This window comes from Paralichthys olivaceus, chromosome 2, assembly GCF_024713975.1.
Source record: "Paralichthys olivaceus isolate ysfri-2021 chromosome 2, ASM2471397v2, whole genome shotgun sequence".
In the NCBI taxonomy this organism is placed as follows: domain Eukaryota; kingdom Metazoa; phylum Chordata; class Actinopteri; order Pleuronectiformes; family Paralichthyidae; genus Paralichthys; species Paralichthys olivaceus.
The window spans coordinates 13,208,284-13,227,395 of NC_091094.1; the positions used below are offsets into that span (position 1 = coordinate 13,208,284).

Genomic DNA, 19,112 nt, shown 5'->3' on the forward strand with positions numbered 1-19,112 from the left:
TTACACATTCTAAGCTAATAAGATAAAAGATTAGTCTTAATAGAATCTCAAAACCTGCCCTGACTTTCATCAAAGCCAAACCATGGGCTGTTTGCTGAGTCAGATTTTTTTCCTTTAACCCTTATGCCACAATTCACCTCATGGCCTTGCATAATATTACAGTTCTGTGAAAGTAAACAACAAAAAGTAATTGTATCACCATGTCTCCCCCAGACTCAACTGATTTCAGCCAGAGGACTTGTGCAGGGTAAATTAATTTCATGGGAGCAATAAAGTGGAGTGGATTTTGGCACAGTCCTCTTTATCCTCTGAGCAGAACAATATCAGAGACAGCTTTACAGAAACCACTTTCTCATGGAGACATGGAGATTGATGGCCTCCACTTCTCTCAACATCATCCATTCTTCAATAACACACACGCATGCACACACTTCATCGGCAATCAGTGTTTCGCCTTTGCAATTTCCTCTGCAGGTGGTTAATGTCATCACAGGTGGAGGTCGGGAACATTATATCCACAGCATGGGCGTCCTGTCAGTTCTTTGTAGTGTTTACAACCTCTGACAATTACAAAAGACTCTTACAGCCATATTAAATATTTCTGATACAAAGACTCTAGAAAAAAACACATTAAATTCTGATGTAGCAGTTTTCTCACACTCGCTACATTTCACTTTTTATTAAAAATGACTTGCTGTCAAATGAACAAAACTGAAGATGGAGGTTATTTATTCATTTAGATAATAAAAAGTATTTTCAATAGTCCTGATGTTATATAAATTAAAGAATTTTACAAAATAATTATTTAACAGTAAAATATGATTTCTATTAGGCTCATTGACAGGAATTATAGTAGGTATAGTGGTCTCCAGGCGTCTAAAAGGAACGTACTAGTTTCTTTATCTTTCACTTCTAAATCCTTCGATACAAGGAAGGATCTTTAGTCAAATGATGACTGGTATTAATGTTTATGGTGGAAGAGACCTTGGAAATTTTGTCAAACACGTCTATATTTTTGCTGAAATCTGCCAATTAAATTTGTACTTTTTTCAGTTGTGGTATGTGAACGCTCTGCTGGTTGCTTATAATGCTTGAATTCTCTTGAAATTTTCCCACGACCTTTGTGCCCACAGGCATTTCCAGCCGGACGTGTGTAGTAAATATAATCTGCAGCGGTAAAAATAAAGTCATTATAGGCCATTAGTATGTAAAGTACATCCTTAGATTTTCACCCCCCCTTGATCTTGATGATTTGCAAACTAAATGCACTCTACTGCTGTTCAGTGAAAATGAATGGATATAAAAAATAAAAGGACGACACAGTTCAGCATTTTAAATTGTAATTAAAAAAGTTATAATAAATTAAAAGTGAAACATAATACGCCAAAACAGCAAAGAAAACAACAGGATCTCTTATTAAACTGCTGCTGTGTACATGTGAGGCTCGGAGGTAACTGAAGCCAGTCCATCCATGACGTTAATCCACTCCAGATTTCGTGGGCAGCTGATTGTCAACTCCCTCAGATGTTACTGAAAAGCTGATCCTGTTCCATGCATGATAAAGCGAATCATGAGGGTGTCGATAAACTAAAGTGTGCAGCTAAAAGTTCCTGGTCTATATATACTGTGACAGGAGAAAGAACTGGTTATATTCTCGTTGAAATCCTAGAGTTCAGTGAATCATACAAGAAAACTATCGGCAGCAACAACTCCAGGTCTGTCACACTTCATCCTGTGTCTGCACACACATTCACACATACATACATGCACACAAACCATGATCTGTAAACTGAGTAGGTTTTGCCAACTTGGCTACCTTCAACGTCCCCACCGGTGACCTATTCTGTGTCTGAACACAAGCCAAAAGATCACATGCAGAGGCTCAGCAACATTGCATCTGCCTGTCCACATAAGAGCATCAAATATATCAAGAGATCATGTGTTTTTTAAAAAGGTGGTTCAGGCTTCCAGCTGAAGGGAAAACCACGGGACGGAGTTGACACAGTGGCTCGTCTGAGACAATCCTCAGACATTGTCATGCTTCACAGAGAACAACTGGGAAATCTACATGGATGCATGGGTGGTCCAGCTTTATAATTCCCTGAAACAAAACAAGAGAGATTAAAATTATTTGAGCTAAAAATACAAAGAACTGGTGCTGGTGAACAATGTCCTAGTTTAGATTCCTAATTCCCTTACCTGAGGTGTTAGATTTTTTTGAATTCTTTTCAGTTTGGCCCTTTTACGTCCATTTTTTGTCACAATTGTTTCTTCATAGAACTCGTGGGCCAAGTCACCGTCTTCATCAAAGAACAAAGAGCTGCAGCAGAGAAGAAAACCACATATAAATAATGTGCCTGAGTGAACTCAAAACTTTGTACAGTCATGGCTTGACAATACAACGAGGCCAAATCATTTTAGAACCGCAACACAAATAAAATCTGGTGTTTGGATTTCAAGCCCACAAACCTGTGAGCAAAGGAAAAACAAACACCAGTTGCTTAGTTTGCTGAAGCCTCACCTCTGTTGGACTGTCAGCTGTTTCCTTGTGGGTAAAGTGCACTCTGACATTTCTGAAAGGTCAGAGTGCACGGTAAGCTAATAGGTCAACTATGAATTAGGAAATAACCATTGGATAACAGAGGCGTATAAGATGAGAGTTACGACCACTACTGCAAAACCACATCTGCAGGAACCAAACAATACTACCTCATCAAGATTTAACTTGTTTCTCTGGAAGATTTTGGGCGCGAAGTGGACAGGAAGCTTAAAACTGATCTCAAAATGATAAAACTCCAAATTAGTAACCGAATACTGTTTTCACCTTATAGAAATGTCAATATGAGCTTCTATCTTGTGAGGCATCGTGATAACGAGAACATCACATTTCATCAGTACGCTATAATCGTTATTATATTCGATGGAGATCACATGATCCTGAGGCTGTTATTTACCTCCGTCTAGTAAACACAAAAGGTGTTCTGCCTCGGAAACTTCGAACTCTGGCCAGGGACTGCTCATTTCCATCTTTGGTTGGGTCATCCACGCTAACTGAGCCAGAAAAAGGCCAAAATCCTTTGGATTTGGAGCCGCTGCCGCCCATCTTCAGCTGCTGCACATTATTTTCTTGGGTCACAGAACTGGCAGTGGTGCTACAGCGTCACTGTATCAGATGGGAGTTGACCTTCAGGATAAGACACATGAAAAAAAGAACACATGAAAGGTTAACTTCTTCTGGTATATTACCAAAACAGGCACGATGATTTTTACATCACAATTTAACTTCAATCTTCAATTTATGATAGAAAATAAGAAAAACCACAAGATCATGGTTTTGGGAGCAAATTGCAAACGCTCGTGTAGATGATTACACATCACTGTTTGTCTGACTTTCCTTTTCTTGTGGTTGACACAACAAAAGAGAGACAGGAAACAAAGCCCAGACTGCTGAAGAGTCCAGCTGGTTTATAATGCACATGTCCTGAATGTCTGAATGTAGCAGGCCGGTGACATGACAGTACAACCAGACGACTGCCACGGACACATGGAGGAGCAGCACACTGTGTCATGATGCGTAGATCCATGTCCGACATTTGGAAAAGCCCAGGACACATCGGTCAGCTGTGCTCGTGTCCAGAAGGCTCGTTGACATTAGTTTACCTGGGGAGGGGAAGCTAACGTTGCTAACCTGAACCGACAACACGCAGGACGAGTCCCTACACGCGTGTTACTCGCTGTCATGTCACTTTATGCGCTGGCTGCTAACGTTAGCTTCAGATCAAGACAATTAGCTCCCCGTTCCTAGCATTAGCCAGGTCGACATGTTCTCGTCTGCTTTGCAGGACAACGTTCACTGACGTTGCCAGATGCGAACGTTAGCTGCGTTGCTAACCGGCGTCTTTCGCTTCCGTCTGGCTGATCACGTACCTAAAGTGTCCCGTTCGCTGGAGAGAGTGTCTCCTGGAGGAGTTTGCCTCGGTGGGATGATACGGTTGCACAAGCTCGGACCTTGTAACACACACACACACACACACACGTCTGAGCTAGCTGTTTATGCTAACGTGACACACGTTGTTCTTCCTGGGTTCTATTACTGTCGACTGCAAAAGAGACGCGAGGAGCTGTCGCCGCTGCGTGGACGGGAGGGACAACAGCGGGTAAAGAAAAACCCCTGTCATGTTTACGTTTAATATTTTACAATCGGCTTTCAAGTTTTTATTTTAAATCTGTCAAAGACATTTGTAGAATAGTTGTTTATGTATTTTTGGACAGGTTTGATTTGCAAAGCAGAAACTCTTCCATAGTTACATGGCAACATAATACTTAATCGTCAGCCCTGGCTTCTGAATGGTTAAGTGGGTTAATATGCTGCATGTGCTTGGAACTTTGAGGTACCACTACTCCTTGACCCTGTTCATATTCCTATGCACAGTTTTGTATTTGAAGAACACATTTTTCAGTTAACATTTCAGCCAGACTTTTTTTGTTGTTGAAGCCCCATAGTCCACTCCACTCTGTGTAAGAAGGTATTTTCAAGAAATAGACAAAGCCAAACTCACAGTAGTCTTTTTTTATTTGTCCTCTTTGTAACTTTGTAGCAGCTAGTTCGAAATGTTTTGTATATATATTAAGTTGTTATGATGTTCTTATTATTATTTACATTATTAAAATTGTGTGGCCAGCAAACACTGTTATCTACCTGGGGCTGTTATTCATAGTTTGGGTTTAGCATTATGTTGCAAATAATGAAACTCTTAATGCTGCAACATGCAATGGCTTTAGAGACAATAACTTGCTTCCACATACCAACAGCCTGCACGAAGCTTAGTCCATATTCAGCTTCAGCTTAGTTTTAACACCTTTAGGATGAGTTTGAACAAACACTGTAAACCAGGCCTTAACTTCCAACACCAGAGCCTGATCACACTGAATCTGTGGCCAACTGAGAGTCAATTACTGCAGCCAGGTTCCAAATCCTTGTGGAAACCCTGCTCTGAAGAGTGCACAGTGTTATTACATTCCTAGAAAATCGGAAAAGATGGTTAATATTCCTTGTCTGTTTGAGTCCATTTACTTTTTGCCAAAAAAAACAGTTTTTTCACACCAAACCTTGATCAAACCTCTTACTTTGTGTCAAATTTAAAATCGCTGCAACAACAGCATTAAATGACCCATTATTTACTATCATCAGTTTCTTTGAATATTAGAATTTTAAGTTTTAACTTATTCAGATCCATTTCACAGGTTTAATAAAGTGCCAAACTTTAAAAAAGAGTCTCAAAAAAGGAAACTAAATGTAACATAAAAATATAAATGCAAAATATTTCTTAACACCACTATAGATAATCTAACCAAGAGTTTTTCAAGGATTAACTGCAATGGATAGTTTGTGGTGATCTTAAATGTTTTTTGCCAGTTCACAATAGTGGTTAAACTCACACACTCAGTGGCAGTGTCTTCAGGTTCTCTCTAAATGTAACAGCAGTATCCCTTCTTCTAAAACAACCCTTTTTCTACACAGTGTCATTGTCAGGTCTTCTCACTTTTCCATTGCTTGAAATATTCGTATTGATCCGTGATACTGATCCATGATGGCAGCAGAAGGCTCTTTTTCTCTCAGAGTCAAGCAGGTGTATTAATCCTCGCCATCGCCTGCTTCGTCCTTTCTCTCGCAAGAGTGTAACGCTTCACAATCTGCCGGACATGCTCCTCTTCTTCTCGTTTCAGGATCCGCAAAAAGTTGCACAGCTCAGGAAAGCTGAACGCATCCCACTGTGGAAGAGGGTAAGTTCAAAGCACTTTTACGTATCACACGTTAACTGTCAGGATATAATGAAGACTTCTCATATGACCAAATGGAAACTTACATTGACATCCCCAGTGTCATTTTCTTTCAAAACCAGACTCAGGACTTTCTCACTGGGTCCAGCACACAGGCGTAGGTAGAGTGGACAGACATCGTCAGACATTTTGCGCGTGTACACTAAGTAGAAAGGGAATAAAAAAATAAAAATGCTATACTTGATAACACAGTTCTGTTTTACTTTAACACACAATATCAAGAACACTACCTTGACCTTGTCTTTCAGTGCGTTCAAACAGGGCAAACTTGGCCGGGTTGTCCACCACAGTGAACTTGTTGAGCAGCGCCTCAATGACTTCCCGTACCCGTGTTTGTGAGCTTATGTGCAGGTGCTTTGCAGTATCTTTGGGGAGGTAGAAAGATGTCCGCCGTTTCATCCGCCTGTCCTGCTGATCTCCGTCTTGTGTCGAGCACATCAGGCTCTGAGGAGGAGGGAGGGAGATCGGCCGAAGCAACTGAAAGTGGACCTTGATGAAACCAGTGTAGAACCCGTCTTTATTCTGAAGGTGGACATATGGACAGGATTAGATGGGGAGTGAAAAGGTGCATGGGTATAGTTTGTAAACCACTTTTAACATGTAACTAAAAAAAGAGAAATTACACAAACAAGTGAAAAAATAAACAGAAAAAAGTAATATTTACAGTGATGAGGAAAAAAAACACTTAATGATACACTTAATAAACACATATTCTTACCCTTTCTCCATAATTAATAATTATGTTTTGGGTATGTAGGTTTACGAGTTATATATGTTTTAATATGTTGTTTACCTGTGCTCTATATTGTATATAATCTACAAAAACACATGTGACAATGAATACATTATAAATAATTAAAAAAGACTATATATATATTTTTACATATATAACTTGCACCTTCATACCCAAAATCAAATATAAACAAACAAAAAGGAGAGGAAGATAAAGTATGGAAAAATAAATATTAAGTGACCAAATAAAGTGAACCCATATATAAAACTGTAAGTTCAGAAATATAGTTTATGTGTCACTCACCACCATCATGGAGAGATTACTGTTGATCTGAGCGTTATACTCTTTAACCTTCTGCTGAATCTCCCCGACACTTAAACCCTGTTTACCCAAATCGATCTGTTCATCCTGAAATGTAAAGAACGGGGGAAAAAAGGGGTCACAAGGTTTCAGCAGAAAGCGTGTGAGCTTTCAGGATGAAGAGAAAGTGATGAAGCAGAAGAAAGAGTAAAATAAACAAACTCTATCATCTCAAATGAAGCAATGCATGAATCAAAATCACTAAAAGCAGAAAGTGGAAACTGCTTTGTGCCTCAGGAATAATCAGCTTTTCCACTGCTTCCCCGTTGACCCTCTGACCTTTTGAAAGAAAGATGCACATGCAGTAAAATACAGCTCCAGCTCCGAGCCACTGTCCTCTGCTGTATTTCCCAGGGTCATTTTCTCCGAGGTTTAGATGAGCGGGACCTTAGATGTTTTACTATTTCTGTCATCCACACTATCTTAGAATAATCTCCAGATCTGTGGGTCCAAAATGTCTCTGCTGTCCTTTGTCTGTTTGGAGAAAACTGATCCCACTAACAGCTCTACAGCCCCAGCTTTCCCATCAGCTCCTCCCTGGCAATAAAACTTCACAAAGATATCTGAAGGGGCCGGACCACTCCCACTCCCACTCCCACTGAGATCTGCTAAAATATTTTATTTAAAATATTTTACTCATGTTATTGTTCATGTGTGAAGAGAGTGTAAAAATGGATTATGATACATTACAGATGGAAAAGCATTTGCTCTTGTTCATATTACTCATTATTGTCCATATCATGACTCAAACTGTCCAGTTCTGGCTTCGCTGAGGGTCGAGCAGAAATAGAAGTATTTGAACCTTCAAAATAAAGACATATTTACTTGTACATTCTAAAAAAGAGGCTTCCGAACATATCAGCAAAAACAACAAAAAGCATGATCTTTGGCATGACTGGCTTTTCAATTTCTACACAGAGATTCACTCTGATTTTGCATGTGTTTCAAATCAGTGAAGTACTGCAGCAAAGTCAGTTTGTGAAAATGACAGCTGTGAGGTTGATCCGTGCATAATGAGCCAAAAATATGAAATATTGATGACAAAGTAATCGAGCCAAAGCTCATTCATTTGGGGTTGATACATGTAAAAAAACAGACTTTAAATCTGGTGAGTGGTGGTTTGTTGATCACAGTGGTGTCAGTATTTTGCAGCTCTGTAATAAGGACATCTGTCTTATTTGTAAGTTGTTAAGTTGTCCCCTCCCCTCAGCTCTCTCCTCAGTTACTTTCTGTATAGAGGCCTCAACAATGAAGAGGTAATAAATCTAGTATCTTTGTGGCACAATAAAACACAGCAGACAGCAGTGGGCAATCTGGTTGACTCCATCTGCTTTGACCCGCCCACCCACACAACACTAACAATGAATTATTTTATTTCTACAACGATCATTTTGGCTTGGTTGGTTATTTCAATCTTTCTTTGTAAATAATCTTTAATGTTTGATTGAAGATTGATTGTATCTTCCTGGAGGACAGTAATGCTTTCTGCGTGTGTAACCGCAGCTTAATTCCTCACCACATTAGTGTCTGTCTCGATGGCGTCAACAGAGAAGTCTCCCTGGTGTGTGAACAAACCTCCATCTGTGCTGCAGTCCAGTCGGATAAATGGTCGACAGCGGTAGTGACAGGTGTAACTGCAGTCTGAAAGAGAGAGAGAGGAGAGAGAGAGATAGAGAGAGTATAAAAGGGCGACTCATCAACACTTGTGGTGTGGCACCGTCTGCTCTGGATTTTGTTCAGTAATCTGTCTTTGTCCTGAAAAGTATCTCCCAAAATCACACTAACCTAGATGCATAATCTGTGTTACATAAGCAACATACCAATGGTTTTGTATTTAGAAAATGAAAATAGCTAATGTTAGATATTCAGAAGCTATTTTCATTGCCGTTTGTCTGACTTTTAGCAGGATTATGCAAAAAATACAGAATCAATTTTCTCGAAACTTGGGTGGATAGGGTTTGGGCTGAGGAAGAACCCATGAACTCTTGCTATTGATTGAATCAAGGAGGCTAACCCAGGATTCTTTTTACTTTCTTTAACTTTATATTATAATAATGCAGAGATCTTGATTGAAATCTTGGATCTTGGATTTATATCTGTGTGCAGTCTGGTGCAGCTTGAATATAAGGGGATGTGCTCTGTTGAGTGTCATCTAGTTTTTTCCAGTTGCTACATTACTTCATATCTTTTGTTAAACTGGGCTGTCAACGTGTCACAGTTACGCCTAAAGTCAAACGACACAGAGAAACAAAGACATTCACAAGTGCTGTTTGAACCAACATGCAGTTAAAACATGATGTTACCAGACCTATCGTTCCACAAACCCTGATAAGGTTTCTCATGAATGGAAAACACAACATGAGCATCCTGCTTCTGGTGATACTGGAAGCTGGAGAGGGAATATTTTATGAGAACTTTGGATGAACATGGAGCGACACAGCTGATTCACTCTTCAATGTTAAGATTTCTTTACCCATTTTTTATTCCAAGGTTAAATTACAGAGAGGTTGATCATTTAGTTTTGTTTTCTATAGAAAGGAAGCAATGGTTCACAATGTCTATTATTAATCCTATTGGCAGGAACAGCCTGACATGCAGATTTAGTGGCTGGTCGCCTGTTTTTTCTTTTTAGGTCAATGCCTACAGACAAAAACATGTTTTGCTTGTACACACCAAGCATTAAGCTGCTTTTATACCATGTTTTCCTTCTCGACATGAAAAAAAGGGCAAACGCCTTCAATGCGTTAATCTTTCTCTGGATATGTTCAGACCATTTTCATACTAATTGTGGCTCGAAACACCAAGTCCATTTAAGAAAATTAATATTCTATTGCTATGCTATGCTATTAATATGCTAATATGCAGTATACTTTTATAAAAAACAAATAAATAAATAAAATGTCAATATAATTACAGCCACAAATGTTATTGTCTGGGTCAATGGTGTAAATGTTGGGGACTGTTCCGCTGTAGATTTAGTGTGCAAGTTATAATTTGCTGCAGCAGGACAGTGTACGTGGGACTGACTAATAATTAAAGCATCTATCTACCAGCAGGTCAAGGAAAATTCTTTATGGTCATATTGTTTTGGTTTTTTCATGGTATTTGTTGACAATAAGAGTAATATATAATATCACCTAAACTATAAAATCACAAGGATCTCTTATCCTTAAAACCAGGGCCTAAATCACCATATACATTGGGGGGGACATGTCCCCCCCAATATTCAGATATGCTCAAAATGTCCCCCCCAATATCTATCTGATTAAAAAAAAAAAAAAAAGTCAGGCAACCACATACACATCCCACTGTCCGAAATAATCAATAGCAAAAAAGTCATTTAATCATTATTATAGCTAAACATAAGACATTTTTGATATAGGCTAGTTACTACCGGTTGTAGGATTGCAGTTATGCGTGGTTTGTCCAGATGGTGTTGCCCGCCGTACAATACCATGTTGACACACCACCCCATCCAGCAGAATTCATTGCTCGACTGCTGTGGGTATGTCAAACCCTCTCTCTGTTTTTCATTACTTTCAAACATATTTAAAAGTGGAAAATCAGAATGTAGCCTAATATGAATGTTACTAATCGACTTTATTAAAGTTGTTGATTATATTTTTTGTTAAGTGTTAAGAAAATGTAATTTCATGAATGGTCTTGCAAGGAATAGCCTACTAGCTAGCTGGCTAACATTAGCTAACATTCTGACAGGAATTCTGAGCTAACTCACTAGTATAATGTTAGGCTACATTCCATTTACAGGTATTAGCTAGTGAACAGCCAGAGCAACTAACATGAGGAGAGGAGAAGTTTCCCAGCTCCTATATCGAACCATATTATATTTGTAAGAAAACCCACATGAAGTTTGAGTGTCAATCATTTATGTAGCACGTCAATTTCACAGTGAGTCATCATGAGCAAGAGGAAGAGTGGCAGCGATATAAGACTGTTTTTTGGGCAGCTTCAGAAAAGAAATAAAGTAAGTTCAGAGCAGTGAGAAAATGAGTAATTACCATTAATGTCAAGGAGTCAATATAGTATAATCAAATAGGCTTTCTAGTCTATAATTTACTATGTCTAGTCCAGTAATTTTAAGACAAAATGGGGGACAACCTTGAACAAATTGCAACAGAAGCAAATGCAACTGATTTTATATCCTCAACATGAGGGAAAAAATCCCTGGAGAATCCCATTTCCCAAGTTTCAAAAAAGACCCAAATATAGTCCATTCGCTAGCCTCATTATTTTCCTCACGTGAATAGGGTAAAATGTTTAACCCGCCTTAGATATCACCATGTAAATTACTGAGTTTATTACTTACATTAAGACAAATGAAAAATGTATACAGGCTTTTTGAAATTCGTTGTTAACATGAGCAAACAGTGCATAATCTAATTACTTATGGCTAATTTGCATACATAACACTGCTTCTGTTGCAATTTGTTCACCCAACATAACATAACAGTCCAATGTTAAAGTACAGACTCGTGTTGCCCCCCCATATGTAAAACATGTATAAATATTAGACTTTCTAGTCTATGGTTTACTAATATTTCATCCATGTTCACTGTGGTGTGTTCAGAGTAAGGACAGAGAGAATGAACAAGAGGATGGTGACAGGACAGGGAGAGTGTGTGCTGGTGACATAGAGGTGAGTGAGAAAGGAGCTAATATGAATGGTTAAGACCAACTAATGACAACCTAACAGTCTAATATTGAAGTAAACATATATAAAAATTAGACTTTCTAGTGGTTTACTAATATTTCATCCATGTTCACTGTGGTGTGTTCAGAGTAAGGACAGAGAGAATGAACAAGAGGATGGTGACAGGACAGGGAGAGTGTGTGCTGGTGACATGGAGGTGAGTGAGAAAGGAGCTAATATGAATGGTGAAGACCAACTAATGACAACCTAACAGTCTAATATTAAAGTAAACATATATAAATATTAGACTTTCTAGTGGTTTACTAATATTTCATCCATGTTCACTGTGGTGTGTTCAGAGTAAGGACAGAGAGAATGAACAAGATGATGGTGACAGGACAGGGAGAGTGTGTGCTGGTGACATGGAGGTGAGTGAGAAAGGAGCTAATATGAATGGTGAAGACCAACTAATGACAACCTAACAGTCTAATATTAAAGTAAACATATATAAATATTAGACTTTCTAGTGGTTTACTAATATTTCATCCATGTTCACTGTGGTGTGTTCAGAGTAAGGACAGAGAGAATGAACAAGAGGATGGTGACAGGACAGGGAGAGTGTGTGCTGGTGACATGGAGGTGAGTGAGAAAGGAGCTAATATGAATGGTGAAGACCAACTAATGACAACCTAACAGTCTAATATTAAAGTAAACATATATAAATATTAGACTTTCTAGTGGTTTACTAATATTTCATCCATGTTCACTGTGGTGTGTTCAGAGTAAGGACAGAGAGAATGAACAAGAGGATGGTGACAGGACAGGGAGAGTGTGTGCTGGTGACATGGAGGTGAGTGAGAAAGGAGCTAATATGAATGGTGAAGACCAACTAATGACAACCTTAACAGTCTAATGTTAATGTTAAGTTAAGATGAGATCATCCTCGTGCATTTCAGATCATACCCATGGAGAGGGAGTTTGACAGTGAGAGAGAAAGAGATAGAATGAGCAGCCAGACAGGCGATGATGAGGGCACTGGAGAGGAAGGGAGGGAGCTTGGACCTTTCCCAAATCATCCAAATGTGAAAGTCATACCGAGTCAAACCCTATCAAATAAAACACTCTACTTTCAGGAGAAGTGGTTTAAAGATCATACATGGCTCCATTACAGCCCCTCTGTAAAGGGTGTTCTCTGTTACTATTGTGCTAAATACTTTGCAGCACAAAAGTCCAAGCTTGCATCAAAAGCAGATTCAGCATTTGTCAAGACTGGCTTTAACAACTGGAAGAAGGCACTGGAGAAATTTAGTGCACATAAAGACAGCCAGTGTCACAAATTAGCTGTGATGACTAGGCTTCAGGAGCCAAAGACTGTTAATGTGCAACTTTCACGTGAGCTTGAAAGACAGCAGCAACAAGCAAGGAGAAATCTTATGAAGATTGCTGGGGGTGTGCAGTACTTGGCACGGCAAGGTCTGGCTTTTCAAGGCGATGAGAAGGAGAGTGGGAATTTCAGCCAGCTTCTAAAGTACAAGGCAAAAGGTGATGCAGAGCTGACCAACTGGCTAAAACGTCAGTTTGATTTCACCAGTCCCAAAATGCAGAATGAACTGTTGCAGCTGATGGCCAATACAATCATCAAAAAAATTGTGTCAGACATAACATCAATGCCAGTGGTCCAGTTCGCACTTATCATTGATGGAACCCAGGATGTGTCAGGTGTTGAGCAGGAGTCAATATGTGTGCGCTTTGTAGATGCAGATCTACAACCAAAGGAAGAATTCCTGGGACTCTACGAGGTGTTATCAACAACAGGGGAAAATATAGCCAAGGTGGCTTGTGATGTGATGACGCGTCTAGACCTTCCTCTGTCTCAACTCCGAGGACAAACTTATGATGGTGCCGCAAACATGGCTGGACGATGGCAGGGAGTGCAAGCCATATTAAGGGCACAACAACCACTGGCTGTGTACTGTCACTGTGGTCCACATTGCGTGAACTTAATTACACAGGCTGCCTGTCTATCATCTCCACTTGTGAGAGATTCAATGGCTCTGGTCCATGAATTGGGGGGCTTCTTTAACCAATCTGGCAAGTTCAAGTTGGTATTCCAGGAAATTGCCAAATCGGAGCATGGTTTCACCTCATTGAAGCCTCTCTGTCCAACCAGGTGGACTGTTCGCACCCCTGCCATCCACTCAGTTCTAAGGCAGTATGAGTCAGTGCTGACAGCCCTAGAAGAAATGGCATCAAGCAGCTCATCTGAGACGTCAGCTAAGGCTAATGGTCTTCATGGAGCATTTCTAAAAGGCAACACTGTGCTCGGCCTTGTAATGGCTGAGGACCTGATGGGGGATCTGGAATGCCTGAACACCTCCCTGCAGCATAGGAAACAGACAGTTTCAGGCATGTTGAAAGCTGTGGACCATGTAAAAACAAGCATGCAGGAAAAGCGAACAGAGGAACACTTTGATGTCTTGTTCTCAAAAGCAACTGCTATGGCAACAAAGTTGGACCTGCAACCAATTCAGATGCCTCATATCCGCAAACCTACAAAGCGTTACACTGGTCAGGCTTCAGCCCATATCCATCCTGATGCCCAGTCCTTCTACAGAGCCCAATTCTACAACACCTTGGACACAGTGAATACTCAATTCATAGAGAGGTTCGATCAAGCTGGATTCCACAAACTTCAGCAGCTTGAAAATGTGCTTCTACAGGGAACCATTGATGAGGTTGTGGACCAGTATCCCGAATTGAATCCACAACTGCTTCAAGTACAGCTGGCCATGTTCGCAGCCAATTACACTTATGAAACAAGCTCAGATGTTGTCAGCATTATGCATGACATGGTGCCAGAAGTCCGAAGTCTGTTCAGCCAGGTGGAGGCTTTACTAAGGCTCCTGCTCATCGTCCCTGCATCCTCAGCAGAGGCTGAGAGGAGCTTTAGCGCACTACGAAGGCTCAAGACATGGCTCAGATCCTCCATGACGCAAAGCAGGCTGAATCATGTTGCTATCTGTCATGTGCACCAGAGGAAGCTGGACGAACTGGACCTGGAAGATATATGCCAATCTTTCATCAGTGCCAATGATAGACGCAAAAAGGCGTTTGGGTCCTTTTCTAGGTAGAGGAGAGGGGAGAGGTGAGGAGAGGATAGCAGAGAGGAGAGGAGAGAGGAGAGGAGAGAAGAAAGGATAGGAGAGAGGAGAGGATAGGGGAGAGGATAGGAGAGAGGAGGAGAAGAGAGAGAGAGAGGAGGAGAGGGGAGAGGAGGAGGAGAGAAGGAGGAGAGGATGTGAGAGGGGAGAGGACAGAGGAGGAGAAGGAGGAGAGAGGAGAGGAGGGGGAGATGATGGAGGAGAGGAGAGAGGAGGAGGAGAGGGGTGAGTATAGAGGAGGAGAAGAGAGGGTAGAGGAGGAAAGGAGAAGAGGGTAGAGGATAGAGAAGGAGAGAGGACAGGAGGAGGAGGAAAGGAAGAGGAGAGGAGGACATAAGCACACATACATACTTTTTTCATTTTTATTTTATTTGGTTCTGTGGGTTGTATTTGTTTTGTTTCATGTATTCCTGATGCTTTGGCAATATAGTTCTCACAACATTCATGACAATAAAACAAATTTGAGTCAAATTGAATTTAATTGAATTGACTTGACTGGAGAGGAGAGGAGAGGAGATGACGGGAGAGCAAGAGAGAGGAAAAGAGAGAGGAGAATATAGGACCACAGGAGCTTGGCAAGGGAAGACAGGATGAGAAGAGAGCAGTGAAGGCCCTCCTGCCCAGTGCCCACACAAGTAATACAATGTAATAACATGTAACGCAATGCATTATCATTATGGTAAAAAGAAAAAAAAGGTATATATATATAAGAGAGAAATTTGGTCCCCCCCAATGTTGACTCCATGGTTTAGGCCTTGCTTAAAACACATTAAATTAGATTCATATTCAGAAGTTACTCACTGGTGCAGCGTAAACCCTGCTTGTAGAGACCCCAGATGAATTCTCCACACAGGTCACACCAGGTGGGGTGAGCGTGACTGTAGACCTGGAAGTCATGACCCACTCCAGTCTCTCCTGTCTGACACCCGGGTGCCTCGATGCTGACGCTGTCTCCAACCAGACGGACGACGCTGAAGGAGCAGGGCTGAGCCGATGGTGGGGCACCACGGGCCGCAGGGGCAGCCAGCTCGATGGGATCATTCAGACTGAGGTCCTGCAGCTCGATCAGCTCACATTTAGACATCCTGTCCTCGATGGAGACACTGACATGTCAGTGACATACGGCTCTGAGAGGAGATGGCATCAATAGGAGCACCTGAACGTCTGTATTGAAGATGTGGATGTTGTGAGTGGTGAAGTGTACACAAGCACCACGTCAGTTTATTCCATCCACTTCCAGCTTTGTTTGTTGTTGAGGAACAATCAGCCGCGAAATCCTTAGGACCTGCAAGACAGATGACACTTCTAATACATGCATGGGTCAGTTTAACATACAAAAAACATGCAACACACATGAATTATGTTGCATTATGTTATAGGGTTTAACATTGAGGAAAAAAAGATGAACCTCTGTTATCTGATGCCATGATCCATATGATTATGTTCAAATATGGGACAAGATGTTGAGTATAATCCTGTGCAACCCAGAGACGACACATCTGTTTTTCTGCACCTGACAGTGAAACAAAACTTAACAATATCATTCCTTATCCACTAAAAATCATTTCAAACTAATGAACCCACAGACTATTCAATGCTCTTTAAATGTTCACCAATTTATATAAGTAACCATGACAATGACAGTCAACTGAATTATCCTTTACTTATCAATAATTAACTTTTTGCTGACACCTCCACAAGTTATTGTTTCCTGGATGTTTGTAATAAAGAACTACGCTTCAGAGAGAAGTTAAATCTTTTTTCCATCACTGGTGACAGAACAATCACAGACAGGGAATAACACAGGAACACTTCCTGCAAATCTAAACAGAGCTTGTGGTTTAACATGTTCGCAGACAGGTGCATGTGAAAGTTAGTGTGACTCGTTTCACTGTGGAGCTGCATATTGTGACTAGAATGTGAACAAGCCGGGATGTTTCTGCCAAGTGGGTCACCACCACCACCACCACCACCACCACCACCACCTCCTCCAGCAGCAGCAGCAGCAGTACACGGTGCATTATTCCCACAGGCCAACAAGAACATATTGTGACCGGGATCATCCTGCAGCTCCTGACACTTAAATGTTAAACTATGCTCGTGTGGTAAAAGACAAACTTAATATTTCATCTCTCATTTGTTGCAAGAAGCATCTGATCCTGTCCCGGGACAGCCCGGTTTAAAGCTGAGGTCTGGAACAGAGCAACAGTCTCATCTGACAGTGACACACATGACACAATGAAGCGTCAAATAAACGATCTTACCTCGTTCACTTCTCCATCATGAGCTCAGAGCAAATGTGTGTTAGTCGCAGAATTAGAGCAGAACCTCTCTCCGGTCTCACGCACTTGTGTTTGCGCATGAGTGCGGATTACCGTCTAATCCCGTGTGCGCATTAACCCGTCCTGACAGAGGCTCCACGGGAGGACACTATGAGGAGCCACAAGGGACAAAACTCAGGACTCCACTTACACATACATGTAACTGACATGTAGATACATACACATTTACATGCATGTACATACACACAGTGGTGGAATGCAAGTACATTAAGAATTGTTGGATTCAAGAGGGTTTTTATGTATCAGTACTTTATCTGAGTACATTTGTCACTTTATCTGTACTTTCTGCTCCCCACACATTGTGTGACATGTTCACACTGATTTTTAAAAGTGATCGATAATTAGAGGGGTGTGGGTTCAATGATCCAATCAGAGCAGATAGGTAACATTAGACCCCGCCTCCTGCAGCAGCGTCACTGGTCAAGAAGAAATAATCTGAAATGGATTCAGAGGAGACCAAACCTCAGCCATGTTCATGTAGCAGACGTTTGCATTAGTCTTTAGACTTTTCTTACTTTTATTATTGTAACTTAATTCAAAAAAGAAAGTACGAACTTACTTTTATTATTTAGTACTTCAAATCTTGAATTGATCTTTGTAAGGGAGGTAAAATGTGCTGGTAATAATGCACATATCTAGATTTTCCACTCTTGTCATAAATAAGTTCAAATATTAGATCACTTACACTTTCTTTCACTCTAAGAATAAATCAATCATGTGTAGGATTGTTAAGCCTTGACAGTTTACTCTACTGAGTGCCATTGTAGTGGAACAAGTAAATGTAATGTAAATAGCATACATGAAGTTCATAAGGGGAGTTGACAACTAATCAAAATTGATTTCAAAGTTTCCACATTATTAAAGAACTGAATGACCTTGAAAGGATCAGTTTTATGTACCTGACAGCACTGAGGTAAATCAAAACACTGTGACTATATTTTTTACTTGAAAAACAAACTAAATTAGACTTTTCCATCCAAACGCTGGGCTGCTAATGACAATTTTCATCGTCGACTAATCTGCTGGTCATCAGATGAGACACACATATTATATATGAGTGTGTGTATATATGTTGTATATGTAGACTCTGATTCTAAAAAGATACTTGTAAATCAAGATATTGAATTAATGTAATCAACTAAACCAAACAATATTTAAAATATATAAAGCCAATAATTGTATCAGAGTTTAATTATCAAGTAGCACAGGAAATGCACAATAAAGTCATTAGATACATTCTCAACATGGGACTCTGAAAACATGTCTGATTTGGAAGTAATGTTTTAGTGCCATCGTCTGGACAACACATGAGGAGTGAGAGAGAGATTGAGAGAGAGAGAGAGAGAGAGATTTTCTGAATGGGCATGTTGTTTTTTTTCTTCATCTGTGTAGCCAGTGTGGTGACAATGTGCAGTCACAAGATTGCTAGAGAATAATTGGAGCACAGCAACCAGCAAACAGCTGACAGTGAGTATTCACTGAGTTATGAAATGAATGGTGTTAGTCAAAGACACCACACCCCCACCCCACCCCCATACATACGGTTTATCCTTAATTTGTCTGCTTGGGAATATAATTGTGAACTATTATTAGTATCATTATTATTATTATCATTATTATTATTATTACTGATAAAACCTGCAACATTTGAAATGAGTTGCTTTTCTTCTTTGAATGTTGAGTGTATTAACACTAACTGTGCAGCTCCACTCGTGACTGACCCATAATAACCTTGTCTCAAGTGTGTGTGTGGTGAATCCTCAGAAACTTTCCACGTCAGCCTGGACAAGGTTCGTCAATTCACGATAATGATACAGGAAACTGGAAGACTTGTGGTTTCACAATAAAGGCGTGGGAAGGATGCTTGCTGCATGTACACACTTTATATAGAGCATCAATTTGATTTTAAATAGACTATTCAGTGTCAGAAAAGTGATTAATTTGATCCCAGTAACTTATATATGGTACAGTTGTATTTAGGAGTGGTGGTGGATTAATATAACGTTTTACACTGAAAAATCGAA

The 19,112-nt window shown here is 40.3% G+C and overlaps 3 protein-coding genes across 5 annotated transcripts; 1 reads left to right on the forward strand and 2 right to left on the reverse strand.

Moving 5' to 3' along the window:
* Positions 1-1,323: 1,323 nt before the first annotated feature.
* tusc2b (tumor suppressor 2, mitochondrial calcium regulator b) lies at positions 1,324-4,104 on the reverse strand. Its single transcript, XM_020101429.2, has 4 exons — positions 3,928-4,104; positions 2,955-3,184; positions 2,200-2,320; positions 1,324-2,101 (listed from the first exon to the last, which is right to left on the reverse strand). Exons 2-4 carry the CDS (start codon positions 3,101-3,103, stop codon positions 2,036-2,038), a joined length of 336 nt encoding a protein of 111 aa, XP_019956988.2. The 5' UTR covers positions 3,104-3,184; positions 3,928-4,104; the 3' UTR covers positions 1,324-2,035.
* A 451-nt stretch (positions 4,105-4,555) lies between these two features.
* On the reverse strand, positions 4,556-17,180 carry rassf1 (Ras association domain family member 1). 3 transcript variants are annotated; one of them, XM_069536623.1, is made up of 7 exons: positions 17,011-17,180; positions 15,548-16,031; positions 8,451-8,575; positions 6,878-6,982; positions 6,072-6,363; positions 5,868-5,983; positions 4,556-5,772 (listed from the first exon to the last, which is right to left on the reverse strand). In XM_069536623.1, exons 2-7 carry the CDS (start codon positions 15,828-15,830, stop codon positions 5,623-5,625), a joined length of 1,071 nt encoding a protein of 356 aa, XP_069392724.1. In that variant the 5' UTR covers positions 15,831-16,031; positions 17,011-17,180; the 3' UTR covers positions 4,556-5,622. The 3 variants fall into 3 exon arrangements, with proteins under 3 accessions (XP_069392724.1, XP_069392726.1, XP_069392730.1); XM_069536625.1 differs by having other exon boundaries at positions 5,481-5,772; positions 8,510-8,575; positions 17,011-17,168; XM_069536629.1 differs by lacking the exons at positions 8,451-8,575; positions 15,548-16,031; positions 17,011-17,180 and adding an exon at positions 7,214-7,440 and having other exon boundaries at positions 5,481-5,772.
* Positions 12,371-14,848, forward strand: LOC138413455 (zinc finger MYM-type protein 1-like). The gene is made up of 2 exons (XM_069536576.1): positions 12,371-12,435; positions 12,542-14,848. The coding sequence occupies exons 1-2, from the start codon at positions 12,430-12,432 to the stop codon at positions 14,714-14,716; spliced, it is 2,181 nt and encodes a 726-aa protein (XP_069392677.1). The 5' UTR covers positions 12,371-12,429; the 3' UTR covers positions 14,717-14,848.
* Positions 17,181-19,112: the final 1,932 nt, after the last annotated feature.

What these genes read in the sequence shown, in the direction of transcription:
- tusc2b (XM_020101429.2), bottom strand. Translation starts at nt 3,103, where the DNA reads ATGGGCGGCAGCGGCTCCAAATCCAAAGGATTTTGGCCTTTTTCTGGC. An exon ending in TTTGTGTTTACTAGACGGAG is followed by an intron (nt 2,321 to 2,954) that starts GTAAATAACAGC and finishes TCTCTGCTGCAG; the next exon opens with CTCTTTGTTCTTTGATGAAG. An exon ending in AAAAAAATCTAACACCTCAG is followed by an intron (nt 2,102 to 2,199) that starts GTAAGGGAATTA and finishes GTTTTGTTTCAG; the next exon opens with GGAATTATAAAGCTGGACCA.
- rassf1 (XM_069536623.1), bottom strand. Translation starts at nt 15,830, where the DNA reads ATGTCTAAATGTGAGCTGATCGAGCTGCAGGACCTCAGTCTGAATGAT. An exon ending in GCAGGGTTTACGCTGCACCA is followed by an intron (nt 8,576 to 15,547) that starts GTGAGTAACTTC and finishes TCTCTCTTTCAG; the next exon opens with ACTGCAGTTACACCTGTCAC. An exon ending in TCGAGACAGACACTAATGTG is followed by an intron (nt 6,983 to 8,450) that starts GTGAGGAATTAA and finishes TTTACATTTCAG; the next exon opens with GATGAACAGATCGATTTGGG.